The sequence below is a fragment of the Daphnia pulicaria genome, chromosome 7 (assembly GCF_021234035.1).
Source record: "Daphnia pulicaria isolate SC F1-1A chromosome 7, SC_F0-13Bv2, whole genome shotgun sequence".
NCBI classification, from domain to species: Eukaryota; Metazoa; Arthropoda; class Branchiopoda; order Diplostraca; family Daphniidae; genus Daphnia; species Daphnia pulicaria.
In genome coordinates this window covers 14,681,280-14,694,942 of record NC_060919.1, presented here as the reverse complement: position 1 = coordinate 14,694,942, position 13,663 = coordinate 14,681,280, and the positions used below count along the sequence as shown (strand labels likewise).

The 13,663-nt window shown below is 46.1% G+C and overlaps 2 protein-coding genes and 1 long non-coding RNA gene across 5 annotated transcripts; 1 reads left to right on the top strand and 2 right to left on the bottom strand.

Annotated features, from left to right (window-relative positions):
- Positions 1 to 497: 497 nt before the first annotated feature.
- On the bottom strand, positions 498 to 4,903 carry LOC124350579 (high-affinity choline transporter 1-like). Its single transcript, XM_046801350.1, has 9 exons — positions 4,781 to 4,903; positions 4,198 to 4,378; positions 3,847 to 4,110; positions 2,947 to 3,095; positions 2,692 to 2,841; positions 2,344 to 2,473; positions 2,010 to 2,233; positions 1,839 to 1,942; positions 498 to 1,739 (listed from the first exon to the last, which is right to left on the bottom strand). The coding sequence occupies exons 2-9, from the start codon at positions 4,361 to 4,363 to the stop codon at positions 1,031 to 1,033; spliced, it is 1,896 nt and encodes a 631-aa protein (XP_046657306.1). The 5' UTR covers positions 4,364 to 4,378; positions 4,781 to 4,903; the 3' UTR covers positions 498 to 1,030.
- Positions 3,032 to 5,235, top strand: LOC124350910. Its single transcript, XR_006921270.1, has 6 exons — positions 3,032 to 3,121; positions 3,205 to 3,768; positions 3,851 to 4,087; positions 4,162 to 4,321; positions 4,385 to 4,796; positions 5,147 to 5,235. It is a non-coding gene; the product is annotated as an uncharacterized LOC124350910 (long non-coding RNA).
- Positions 4,781 to 13,651, bottom strand: LOC124350546 (serine/arginine repetitive matrix protein 1-like). Of its 3 annotated transcripts, none has more exons than XM_046801303.1 (7): positions 13,223 to 13,651; positions 10,587 to 10,898; positions 9,231 to 10,516; positions 8,711 to 9,159; positions 8,419 to 8,614; positions 8,242 to 8,357; positions 4,781 to 7,421 (listed from the first exon to the last, which is right to left on the bottom strand). In XM_046801303.1, exons 1-7 carry the CDS (start codon positions 13,247 to 13,249, stop codon positions 6,949 to 6,951), a joined length of 2,859 nt encoding a protein of 952 aa, XP_046657259.1. In that variant the 5' UTR covers positions 13,250 to 13,651; the 3' UTR covers positions 4,781 to 6,948. The 3 variants fall into 3 exon arrangements, with proteins under 3 accessions (XP_046657259.1, XP_046657258.1, XP_046657257.1); XM_046801302.1 differs by having other exon boundaries at positions 4,781 to 7,418; positions 8,699 to 9,159; positions 13,223 to 13,650; XM_046801301.1 differs by having other exon boundaries at positions 8,699 to 9,159; positions 13,223 to 13,649.
- Between the last annotated feature and the right edge of the window lie 12 nt (positions 13,652 to 13,663).

Here is a 13,663-nt window from a genome sequence, read left to right as displayed (position 1 = left end):
GAATCCCATTTGCATCGTTGCGTCAGCACGTTGGCTCTAGACACCCAAGCAGCTGGCTCTGTTGTTTTGTATCATATTTATATGTAGTCTCGGGGGGCTGGTAATTTTTGTGAACATGTAGAATGACAGAGGAGGATGTGGTGTACAGAATATCAAACAGGAATGTGTGAAAACACCGACAAAATGGCAAATGGCAAAAGAAAAATTTCAGAACAACATCAACAAGATTTGGTGGGTGGGGGGATTAAACAATTTGAACTCAAAAAAAAATTTCCCGCGCCGATATTTTCAAATTTCGTCGTTCAGAAATCAAACCAAAAACACACGGACGGGATCACAATCGTGTCGAGGAGTTATTATTTTTATATGCTAAGGGTAAATGAATCACCAAGCGATTACAGTTTGATAAGTATCTTGTACATACACACACATACACATCGATCGACTATGATGAGATAAGAGGCAACAATAATTAACTTTTGTTTTTGTTTTTTTGGTTTTGGTTTTGAATGAACAACAATGACGCCATGGGTTTGGGAAACGGAAATTTGAATTTTAAGGTTATCTTCTCCTTAATTACGAGATTGAAAATGATCCACCTGTATCGATAGTTTAGGATATATATATATAGATTTATTTATATATATGAGATTAGATTAATAAATATCAACATTTTTTCGAGTGAGTGTGATTTTGAAGAAAATGAAGGGCTTATGTAACATTTAACTTTCCTCTGATTTTTTGTTGTTGTTGAAGCGGACACACGTTGAAAAACGGCCATGAAAGAGAAACATGATTATTGTTATTATTTGACGTCGAACCATAGTTACGTGCTACGCCATTTTGACTATGATAATTTGCTAACACAGTTATTTTTTTTTCTTTAAATTTTTGACTTTTTGAATGGCAATAATCCACCATCTGAAGTTGTTGACCGAAAAAGTGACGTGTCAAGTGAAAGGGGCCGAGTATTAAAATTTCCCAGTTGGTGTTGAGTTGTTGTTCCTAATTGATTTTTTTACTTTTATTTTCAGAGCGTGGTTTGCTTATCGCCGGTGTTATTAGCTGAACCGGATCCGACGGCGGCCGTTGGTCCGGCATTAGCGCTGCTGCCGGCCTTGCGGTTGCTAATCATGGGCCGGTGCGAAGGCGAATCGATGCTATTAGCGCCGATGGACAATTGCTGCTGCAATTTGGCTCTCTGCGCCACTGATGAGGCCAATTGTTGGCTGGCCTCTTCGTCCGAGTCGCTGCCCAGGTTGAGGGCCGGGTTGACTCGCCCGTTCATCTCGTCGGTGGCCGAATACTTTCTCACCTCGCCCAGGCCGGTCATGACGGCCATTTCGCCCATGGCGTCGTTGGTTTCCAGCTCGTCGCCCGACCCCGACACGCGCACCACGTCCTCTGGGATGTTGACGACGCAGCGCAAAAAGTCCCAGCTGGGCGGCAGCTTGCCGGACTCGAACAAGAAGCGCGTCAGCATGGAGAAGGCGATCACCGAGATGAGCGACAGGACCATGGCCAGCGTCCGGAACGGAAACAATTGCTCGCTGCCGTTCCATCCGGGGTAGTAGATGAACGGCTGGAGGTTCATGAGCGGCTCGCCGCCCGACACCCTGGCCAGGAAGCCGATGACGTAAGAAGCGACGCTGCCGTACGTGTTGCAATACGGTTTGAAGTGGACGACCATGAGCAGCTGCGGGAACAGGATGACGTAGACCAGGTCGGAGCACAAGTACCTGGGAATTTTTGGGTTGGGGTTTTATTTCACGTTGCCAAAATCAAAGGCGATGGCCACAGGGTAACAAGTTGATTGCTGGACACGTTTTTGCACTTACCAAAGGCCGTAGATCGTGTGGACGGTCAGTGCCATGGTCGTCGCCATGGCTCCCGTCACGAAGATGGAAATCCTCATGACCCACATGATTTCGTGCTCGGACGCCTGGGAATTTTCAATCATTCACTTCATTTCTATTGGTTATTAACATTTCATCTAGGTTAAGCCGTACCCTGGGCCGAAAGATGAGCCGGTAGACGTTGCGGGCGAACATGGACGAAGCTCCCAGGACGGACGAGTCGGCCGACGACATTGTGGCCGCCGAAACGGCTCCCAATCCGCAGAAGGAAACGTAGGCCGGCGTCAGATACTGGAGGACCATGGGCAAGACCATCCGGGCCTGGTCGGCATCCAGCGGTATGTTGCCTTTACCCCTGAAATCCGTTTCGTTCCAATCTGAAATTTGATCGAATTTTTTATTTTTATTTTTTTTTTTCTGGAACCCGTTTGGGGGGAACAGCAGGAGAATTTAAAAACGAAAAAATGAAAGTGTAAAACTTTCTTACTTGTCGCTTTGGCCACTGCTCCGATTAGGACGGACGGTAGGGCCATGACGACGCAACCAATGGCTGCCACGTACGACAGGATCTGCGCCCGGCTGGCTGATTTGCTCGACAAAACTCGTTGAAAGTAAGCCTTTTCATTTTGAACGGGAAGATAAGATAACACGGAATGAATGAATCCCCAGATCTACTACTCAAATTGCCGGTCAACCATCAATCATCGCAGCTCGACTTTCCATTCGTTTATTTTAATTTATTTTTTGGTTTTCATTTCAAAGCCAATGACGTCAAAGTGACAAGGAATGGAAAGTTGTTAAAAGGAGTCAAACCACACTGCTCACGCTCACTCACCTGCCATGGAATGCCGCCGAAAACGAGGAGCATTCCGTAGTCGAAATACTGGCCGTAATACTGCGGCTCGAGGGTGCCGACCCAGTCGACCTCGGACGGGGCGATGGAACTCACCGCCGAGTTGGTCATGGCGAAAGGAATGCTGACCCACTAATGAAACAAATGTTAACCACCACCACCGTCAGAAAATTCAAAAGAAATGAAAGTTGTTCAAGTCCAAAAATTAAATTCAAATTTCCCGCTCGTCGCCGTTACCAGTCCGAAAAAGATGAAGAAGAGCTGGATGACATCGGTGTAGGCCACCGAGTAGAGTCCGCCAAAGAGCGTGTAGAAAATGGCGATGCAAGCCGACAGGATGACGCTGATGTTGACGTCAATGTCCACGATGACGCTGATGGTCGCTCCTGTCCAACCCCACCCGAAAAAAAAGGTAAAGTTTAAATAAGAAAATGGGCGACAAATAATTCGGGAACATTTTTGAGAATCATAAAAATAAATGGCTGAGGTACGCAGGAGAGTCCAGCCGAGGTACGATGGGGAGCAGACACGCGCTGGAGGCTTCCTGAATCTATAGTATGTACATATATCTACGTCACGGAATATCCAGCCACAAAGTGAATCGATTGAAACGCGTGATATGGTGGAAGCGGTGGCGGCGACGGCGGCAGCTACCGCTGCCAAGTGACCTTGCAACCACCGTGAGCGGCCATCTTGGATCGAAGGGTATCCTCAAAGTCACGCGCCTTGCCCTCAATTCCCATGCACAACTTTTCATCAAACAGACATGGGGCCCGGCCTGGCCACACACAGATCCTTTGGGGATTCTCTATTTCTTGTTGGCCCAGCTTTATATATTATCCAATAGTACAATAATCCGAGAGTGGGAAGAAAAGAAAAGAAGATAAAATAAGACGCTGGCCGATTTGATGATTGAGTTAGACGACACGGTTCAACGGCTACTACCCGCTCACGCCGGTGATTTTGTATTGAACACAGACGCCCGAGTGTATTATAGAATAGACGCGCGTGGGAAGCTACTGTATAGTTTCCCCTTTCATTGGATAATTGGACTTTCGGGTGTGTGTCTTTTAACTCAATTCATTATTATTTAAAAAGAAGAAGTGATGATTGAATTTTTGTTTGTTTTTGTTTTACCTAGTGCGGCTAAAGTGGCGGCCGACCAGAAGACTTCGCCGCAAAGTGCCGGAATGAAGAGCATGCCGCCCATCCGCTCACCGAAGGCGTCCTGGAAAGGATCGAGCATGGTGACGTAGCCCTGCTCTCTCATCTTATTGGCGAAGAGCAATCCGCCGAAGACGAGGCTGAGGGCGTAACCGAACGGAGCCTGGCACCAAATCAGTCCCTTGCCGTAGATCTCCTCGGCCGTTCCGGAAATGTAACCGCCGCCCACCCATGTCGCTATACACAAGCGGACAATCATTTTGACAACAATTTTATTTTTTGTCACAGATTCACTGCTGGGACAAAACCCCCAAAATTGTATACCTGTCATGGTGAAGATGCCGACGAATAGGCCGATGTTACGGCCGGCCAGCATGACCTCCTCCTCCGACTCGCCGCCATTGCCTTTCTTCTTGGCCGCCCAGATGCCCACGAACAAGATGAGCAGGTAGAAGACCACAATGGCCACAATTCCTCCAATGTTGATCATTTTTCCTTTTTATTTCTACAGAGAATTAAAGAAACAATGGCCAGTTATTGACTATATATTGTCCGTCATATATATCATTGACGTCTTTTGTGGCCAGAAACCCCTGGATACCCTGCAGTCCAGACTTATATATAGATCCTTTTGGCTAATTTCTATTATCTTTCCCCTATTCACACCTACCGGTTTCGTATAGGTACGCACGTCATTCCAACTTTCTTGCAACATATCCGAGAGATATTGATTGGGAAGCCGTCGTTGGCATAAATATCTCAAACTTTTTGACTTCATGCACACCAGCTAGCGCTTCTACGGCTTCGTTTACTACTCTCTCCCATCTTTTCGGAAATTATTAATCCCCTCTTGACAAGGACCCCTGGTAGTAGTAGGAGTAGTAGTAAGAGTATAGACACAGCTTACCTTGTTCGACCACCAGGTATAAATTTGTATTTCTTTTGCTTGCTAGGTTATCGTGGGGGATGTATGTGTGTGTGTGTGTTGTAGTTGCGTGCGCTGTTCTGTGCTGTCCGTGTAGAGGAATCGTCCGAAATTGAAAATCGTTCTTTTTTCACTGATTTGATTTTTTCGCTGAAAATTGTTTCGTTGGTCCAGCCGTAAGTTTTGATATTATTATTTTTTTTTTAAACAATGAGAAATTCAAACAACCGATGATGATGACAGGCTTCTTCTTCGTTTCTTTTTAAATTGCAATAACAAACTAAAAATTGGACTGAGCGTTGAATTTGAAAAATGTGTTTTTTGGTTTGTTTGAATTTGTTTTCACAGGTGAGAATGGATCACGCGAAGGGCAGGCGGTTGGCGATGGATCATCAGGAGCGAAGCAACGTGTCGGACACAACAATCGCCCCAGCGCAGGGAGGTTTTCTTCGACGGCCAATTCCTCGTCCGGTAACCGCACATTTGAGGCCCAGTTCCGGTGAGTTAGTTTCTCTGGGGGGTTAATACCGCGACGATCAATGATTAGATAAGTTTCCTACCCAGCCCGTTGTGACGTCACATTCGAAAATCTTTTTTTCTGACTTGGCGGGATTTTTGAATTTAACTTTTTTCAATTAAGCCATTAAGACAATTGGTTGTCTATCTCTCGAAAGGCAGCTGATTCGACACACACAGTCACACACGATAGACACACGCACACGGTGGGGTGGGAGGGGAATAGGGGGCGACACACACCAGGGGTTGCGACGCTTTGGATAATTTTCCTCTCTCTTCTCTTCTGTTGGGTTCCTTCACGGTAGGAAAATGCGAAAAAAGGATCGTGACGGGACGTAAGGCGGACGCAGCACCGTTCGTTACTCGCTCTCGATGGCAACAGAGGCTCGGCTGGCTGGCGTCACCTTTCCATCGTGATGCGACGGCGCACTCCCCCGCATCGTCCCAGTCTCTCGCTAGTATGTACACGTCGTCGTCGTCGTTGTGCTGCTGGACACACCACCCAGCGGCAGAAAGGAGCGCCGTTTCAAACATTATGGATCGGGTTATTGCGCCGACGCCGGGGCAGGCGCATCGCTCCCTCCATCACTCAATACGACAATAACATTTCGATCAAAACGTACATAGAAGAAGATACAACAAGAGTTACTAGGTTCTTCTTGAACCGAATTCTTTTTTGGTGGGGCATTTTCCATCAATCCTGAAAGATTTCCGCACATTCGAGAATCCCGTGGAAATTCAATTGATTTCTCATTATTTAAATATTTGAATGCAATTGAGAATCGAGCGACTTTTTGACAAATGTAATTACCGACGTCGGAACAATTCGATGACTAGCGATGGCCACCAAATCATTTCAAAGACTTTTATGGCGGATTCCAACCGAAAAATGGACGTTTTTTTACCTTTAAAATGAATTTTGAAACTAAATTTAACCATTTGATACGATTAGAATCTTCTTTTAGAGACAAGCCCAGCACTCTCCCACACACCTAAACTAGCTGCGAAGAGTATTGATTTCGATCTGTCGCCACCCGCGCAGCCTATATCGCCATTGGTTCGACGAAATCCGCGAATGGGAGAAATTCGTTTGCCCTCGTCCGTCTTAGTATTTCTCTCTCTCTCTCCGCCGGTCATCTATTATTCCCGTGCTGTCCCGCTCCTGCTCCTGCACGTACGGGCGGCCTTGATTTCATTGCACACAGCCGGACGTTTAATAGCCTTTACTGCTCGGCTAGAGCAGTTACGTGTGTACAGGATTTCGGGTGTTGTTTTGCGGAAACATTGATTAATTAAAAAGACCTAGCGGGCATGGAACGGGGGGGGGGGAGTCGGAATCAATCGTTAATATTCATCACGTCGGACGCCGACCATGTAATAAATAAGTGTATTATCATTGAATAGAGGTTAATGTTAATTTGATGGCTCTTTTGATGATTGACATACAACATCTCTATGTTAATAGACGAAACTCTGTACACGCAAATTATATGTAGCTGAACTGGAAATGATAAGGTCCGTACATTTTGGTTATCGGGTAAACTATCCAATTTCGCATCCGGATGCGATCAAAAAGGTCAGTTATTAAGGAAATCAGCGATTAGACCTCAATAGGCAGGCACAGCAGTCAATGATCAACTAATAACAAGTGGCGCTGTTTGGGTATTGTTAACTCGATCCGCCGACGGAATAACAGATGATCCCTGTGTGCAGTTGACCCCGCCGGAATTAGTAGTCAGGCAACTGGATAACGCCGAATCGGCAGATTCTTCCGCAGATTGCTGGGCGGCCATGGGCATGGGCAGAGGCTCAGGAACGTCGTCATCAATGGCCGGATAGAAATTCCGGCTCTGGTGACTGATGCGATAATTATTAGCCGCATTAGTAGCAGCCGGAGACGATGACGACCTTCTCGTTCCCATTGACCTGTAGTAGTGATCCGCCGGAGACGAGGCGGCCATGTTGTGATTGTCGTACGAGTTGGAGCTGGATGAAGATGAGGAAGAACCGGAAGAACTGCTGTCTCCTCCATTCTGATCCATTTGATGCTGAGAGAAAGTGTCGATCCGGCTCTGGCCGCTCAGCATGAGGCTATCGTCACCACCTGCTGGATGCATATTGTAATGACAAGTGAATTGATTACATTTTCTTTTTTTCGATTATAGCACATCACAGATAGAGCCCGGAGGGGCCGGCTGCCGGTCGCTAAATATTTCATGTGTCGTGGATGGGAGCTTGTGATGACAGCCGGAATAATCTTGTATTCCGGATAAAACTTTTGCTTGTTGATGGCAGTCGCAACAGAATTCCTGGAGGAGGCGCTCTCCTCCCCCCTCCCACCTCAGCCTGCCCTGGATGTTTGGGATAATTCAATCCCGCTGTTGCTATTGGTTCCCGCCCATCCATTATGAAAGAAGATGAATCACGCAATGTCCTTTTCAAATTCCTGCTGTTTGTGTACCCCCCCAAAGAAAATTCGGGAAGTTTAAAGGTAAGAACTTTCTATACTACAACCAATCCATATCTCTATATCTCTATTGATGCGAGTTTGGCTGGCCTTCAATACTATCGGGAATAGTTAATGCACGAGCATATCCAGCCGGGGTTCCAACGAAGAAGACGAGGTGATTCATATTTAACGAGGGCCAGCAGATACGGATCGTTATCGAAGCCAAGAACTAAAACAACCTGAGACACGGAAAGGTATACAACACACATGTCTGGCAGGAGCTGCATCGATCGTTCCCCCTTATCTTTTTCCTTTTTTTCTCTCCGGGACCTTTCGTGAGGGAAATACGGACGACGGTTCGTTCACCTACCGCTAGATGGCTGCACTTTTCCATCGATTCTCACGTCCAGCGGGAAAATTCAACGTAAAAATTCGTCTATCGATTTTGAAAAAGAAATGGCATTTTATTATTTGTTACCTTCGTGATCGTGAGTCGTTTTGGCCGCATTGTTCCTCAAGACGGCACGGTAGATGTCACTGGGCGAATAGTAATCGTCTTCCGCTTCTTGACTATCACGACGCTCGTCGGCGTATCTAAATTTGATCAAATTTCAACTAAAAAATCCTGAATTAATTTATCTTCTTTTTTTTTTACCGGTTGCGGTCGCCTTTTTGATTGAAGACGTTCAAGTGGACGACCAGTTTGGGCTTTGGAGTAGTTGCTTCCGGTCGTCTTGGCCGATAAGCCAACGGGAGTGGCATATCAGCATCATCGTCGTTGTCCCGGTATCGGTACTGTTCCTGTGATCCGCTTCCGTGTTGTTGGGGACGTCGCCGGTAATTGTAAGGATCTGCCGACGAGGAGGAATAGGAAGAATAGGACCAATTGTCTCTGTCAGATTGGCGATAAGCGATTTTGTAACTGTAGTCGATACCGGACAGACTACCGGAAGAATCGCCCGACGGCTGTCGGCTCTCGTAGTAGGACGACGTGGGCCGGTAGCGGTAGCTGGGCGGCGGTAAGACACTCTGCTGCTTGTAGGACGGGCCTGGTGGGACGTAATTGGAAGAAGAGGAACTGCTGGAAGAACTGCCACCGCCTAGGAGACTGTCCCTGATTGGGTAGACGTCCAGCTTGAACGAGTAAGGATTGGATCCCGGGCTGGACACTCCTCTGCTGTGGGATTCGATCGGTAAACTGTCGTGAGCCCTGCTGGATATTCCCATGGAAGGCGGCGGAGGTAAGACGGATGGATAAGATTGTCCGACGCGTTGATTATTTGAATAATATTCCGGACTGTTGGTCCAAACGGCCGTTCTGTGGTCCGGCCCGGTTGGCGTCAAGTTTGGCTTTTTGGTCGTCTTCTCGTTCGAGTGGCTCATTGACGTCATGTAACTGCCAATCGATTGAAAATCAATTAAGTTGAATCAATTAATTTTAAATATTTTCTTTTCTTTAGGTATTACCTGATGATGTCCTGGATGCTCATGGCATCTCGAGGATAAGAATACGCCGGCCGTTTGGTAGAAGTCACCGGAGGATCGATGGTGCGTTGTCGGTTCACCCAAGATTCCGGAACGGAAGGAGGTCGCTGGACTCGCTGGCGGATTGGTTGTTGGGTCTCCCTCGGACGAGGTCTAGGCGGAGGGCGGATGTACAGCGCCGGATTGCCTTCACGACCCTCAACTTCACGCTGCCTGTTGATTTTGTTCCTGGAACGGGAGCGGTTGGGCGGAGGCAGGGCCCTGTGCGGATGGAGACTGGTCGTCCGACCGAAATCGTCCCTCGGGCGGAATCGCTCACGATCACGATCACGGAAGCGATTCGGTCTCTTGTTTCGTCTATTGTTCGGATGAGGCGGAGATCCAAACATCCGGTAATCGATCCCTGGACGTCTCCTGCGATCGTGATCGGGTCGATTGTTGCCTCGACGCGGGAAATTCAAACCGGGAATGCGGAGTGAAGGCGACGACGTCAAATCTTCCTCGTTATCCACCCGGATTTCCATCTGCTCTCCATCGAATCTCCGCGGCGGATTGCTGGATCGATCCTCCGAGTATTCGCTGGATCGCCAAGAATCCGATCCTTGACTCGTTTGAGTCCGTTGTGGCTGTTCTCCGACGTGGCTGGACTCTGGCACCATGACGATGGGCAACAGGACCTTTTCGATGGTTGGACGTCGCCGGACGGCGGATGAGGATCGCGGAGTGGCCATTTCTTCTTCGTAGTAAGTATCATCTTCTTGATTATAATGATTGTCACTCCTGTCGTTGACGCCAGCGTCTTCGACGTCTTCTTCCTGGTAGTCGCTCTGCTCCTCCTCGTCGTCGTCGATTTTCAGCGGAATAGGCACGTAAGCCACGTACTTGGTGCGCAGCGCTTCCGGCGACAAATTGGCTAGATCCTCGATCACCGACTCGTTAAAAATTCCGGCAGAATTGTTGAGAGTGGCGGCCAGGAAGTCGGTCAAATTAGCCTGCGGTTGATCTTCCAGGTAATCGACGTATTCGAAAGAATCGGCCGTTTGATTATTAGATCCATCGCCGGGATCGTACTGCTCCGCATAATCCGCCTGATTGTCGTTTGAATGGAGAAGGTCTTCGTCGACGGCTGGAATTTCGTCGCTGAAATTAGCCGTCAGGTAATTGTGTTCCATGGGAGGCAGAATGACGGGAGTATTGGCTCGAAAAAGCGGCGGGAAGGAAAGTCCCAGAACGGGACCGGTAACGATCAACACGATTCCGATTAAAACCTGATTGCGTGTAAATTATTAATTCATTAATAAAAAAGAAAATTCCGTTTGGAAATATTTTGAAACTGACCACCATGACGAAAATGGCGGTGATGGCGCTGTAGAGGCAACAGCCGGTATCTTTGGCGATCCTGCCTCCGGCCGGAGACTTTTCCTCAATTTCCGCTTCTTCTTCTTCTTCCTCGTCTTCCGGATGAAATGCCGGCGAAGGCCTGATGTTGGTCACGATGGAAATGGGCTCCTCGTCCTGATCCGAAATGTAACTGCTGCCAATGTCACTGCTGCTGCAATCGCTACTTCCGTCGTCCTCGTCGCTATTTGTCGTGGTGATGCTGTCGAGACTATCGACGATGGCCACTTCCCGGTCGCTTATTCCGCCGATCTAAATTTTAACAAAATAATTGGTAAAATGATATCCAAGGAAATTTCGTGTTTAACGACTGGAGGAGAACTTGGGAGAGACTCACGAGAGTGGCGAGTGGGAACTGAAACAAGAGACTAACCGTTAGTTAAAAAAGGCTAACAGCTTATATATATATTTATGTCTCAAGAGATAGCTCCACCCTATAAACATCTGGCTCGGGCCAGCAAACAGAATTCTTTGGGGTTTGACCGACATCACAGAAAACGTTTGCGAACAGACGTTTCTTCTTCTTCTTTATATGTTTTTTTTTTTGTTGTACTAGTTAAGTTTTATCGTTGCGATTCATCACCTAGATAGGAGCAACAGCTCAGTTTTGGCCATGTCATTATTATAGGGAACTTCAAAAAATCTGTTAATTATCTTACGGTACTCGCTTAAGTACTCGTGTAGGTATAACACGGCAACTGGTTTGCACTATGAAGTCGTTTTAGACCTTCATCGATGCGAAACGACAGAAAAGTATCAACGACAAAAATGCGCGCGGGAAGTTAACAATTTTTTCAAAAGTTAAAAATATTTATTTCTTTTCTTTCTTAACGAATGCGTGGAATATAATTTTCCTCTACGGGAACAAAGTTACTGTACTTGCAGCCAAATTCTCACGCTCGGCAGTGTATATAACCCGGAATTAATTTCAACTTCTTTTTCACAGAGCGACAAACAGCCAAAACACATTGGCGGAAGTGAACGAAATTTCGATCCGTACACGGACAAGCTGACTGACTTAAGTAAAATCTTAAAAAAATAAAATTAAAAACAGATCGGTGTGTGCAGCAACCAACTGCTAAAGTTCTCAATATAATCGACAACGTTATGTTATTGGTTGGCCGAAGGGTGGCGTGTGACTCCACACGACCGCGGGAAACGGAACGACCTGGTTTCTCCTCTCGCTCGATGATAAAGAACAAAAGAATTGAAACGAAAACAATCAAGACAATTCGACGGTTTCCTTGTTTTATCAACCGTGACAAATCTCAAAGAATTTTGTTCTTTTTCCTAACAAATTTGATGGAAGATTTTTTAAGTAAAATTTTGATTGCGTGAACACGAGAATTGGTGACCACCCATTTTGAAAGCTGAGATGGTCCGCGCAGTAAAATAAAGAGGTTCAATCATCCGGAATGAAAATCCCGTTTTGTTTTTATAGCTTTTGGGGGAAAACATTTCTACGGTGAACAAGTGTGTCTTATTTTAACAGGGAAAAAACAATCGCATCGCAGTATCTCCATACATAATAACAAACCATTTTAAAATTAAAAGATCAACATCTATTCAAAATAAAGGAGGACGTGTGTCCCTGATGTCATCAGTTTTTCCAAATGTCGGTCAATTGGAAGTAAATTTATTTCATCTCAATCGACCAGAGATCAAAAAGAAACACGCCAGCCTTCCGGAGATGGTTGTCTCTAAGATAAGCAGGTCTTCTTCTTCTTCTTCTTCATTTGCATACAGATATTGAATGCTAATAAAGCCCTTGGGGAAAATAATAAAAAAAAAGCAATCTAACCTACACTGCTACACACTACATTTTTTTCTTCCGGCTGTGCGTCGACGACAGGCGCCCGCGGTTGCTCGCCTCCCAAAAATGTTATCCCGCTATTCAAAGTCTCATTTATTTCAACGCTTCTTTTTTTTTTTATTTTCAAGTCTTTAAATTGCCCGAGGCTTTCTACTATTTTTCAAGAATGTTACATTACAGTACTTGGTCTTTTACATTCACAGCTACACTGCGCATCAACCGAAATTCGAGAGCACGTCAATTTATTTTCGGTTGAATTTCCGGAATTGTGATTAGACTACTAGCTACGCTCTATTCTTCCTTTATATTGGCCGTCAGTAGGTGACGCCAGGCTTTTTATTTTTTTTAAATTCACGCTAGAGCGAACGATAACAAACAAAAACGGCAACAGTCCAGGGGAGAATTATTGTTGTTATTAATACAACATTCATTCATTCATGAGAACGGGGTCTCTGCTAAACTTGAAAAAAATTCTTGTGCCGGTTAGAAAAAACAGGGCCAAGGTGTCCCGTTTTCACGCGCGTTACAACTAACAAGTCGCTCACCATTGACGGTTATTCATAAATCGTTATTTGTTAGCGGCGGAGCGGAGATGGAAGAACGAAATTTTTCAGGACGTGAAACCGTGTAACGGGGCCCCTCATCTGTTCGCGTTCATAACTGCCACCTCTTTGTCATCTTGTGTGTGTATGGCTTCTTATCCGTGTCAGGCGAAATCATTTTAATAGCTTCAACATCTGTACAGACTCGCTGGCCGACTCACCTGTGTTGCAGACGATCCATCAGACATCACAGCGGCGATTACAATCCATTCAAATCTTCCGGAAAAAAAGGTGAAACTAGCCTCTGAACTGCACTGGCACTCAAAATTCAGCCGCACTCGGAGAACTTGGACAGAATAAAATCAAATTCAAATCGAAACTGAAAATGTGGTATCACACAACTGATTACACCGGCGGAATAAAAGTGACTGAAGACGGCAGCTTGGGGGGGGTTTGGGAATTTGCGAGCGTTCGTTCAGTATTTTTATTCGGTGGCGGAAAAAGCAAAGGAAGAATAAAATTTCTTCTTCTTCTCCTTCTACTCCGGAAGAAGACTGGAGTGAACAAATTTTTGGTTTCTTCCTTTCTTCAACAGATGGGCGGGTTCGCTCGAAGCGTTCTCTTCTCCTTCACGAACGAAACCTATACTCGCACGATAGCAC

Coding starts and splice junctions, on each gene's coding strand:
- LOC124350579 (XM_046801350.1), bottom strand. CDS start 4,363: ATGATCAACATTGGAGGAATTGTGGCCATTGTGGTCTTCTACCTGCTC. Junction 4,111..4,197: donor CGGCATCTTCACCATGACAG/GTATACAATTTT, acceptor GCTTGTGTATAG/CGACATGGGTGGGCGGCGGT. Junction 2,234..2,343: donor AGCAGTGGCCAAAGCGACAA/GTAAGAAAGTTT, acceptor ATCAAATTTCAG/ATTGGAACGAAACGGATTTC.
- LOC124350546 (XM_046801301.1), bottom strand. CDS start 13,249: ATGTCTGATGGATCGTCTGCAACACAG. Junction 9,160..9,230: donor AGCATCCAGGACATCATCAG/GTAATACCTAAA, acceptor ATCGATTGGCAG/TTACATGACGTCAATGAGCC. Junction 8,358..8,418: donor CAAAAAGGCGACCGCAACCG/GTAAAAAAAAAA, acceptor GATCAAATTTAG/ATACGCCGACGAGCGTCGTG.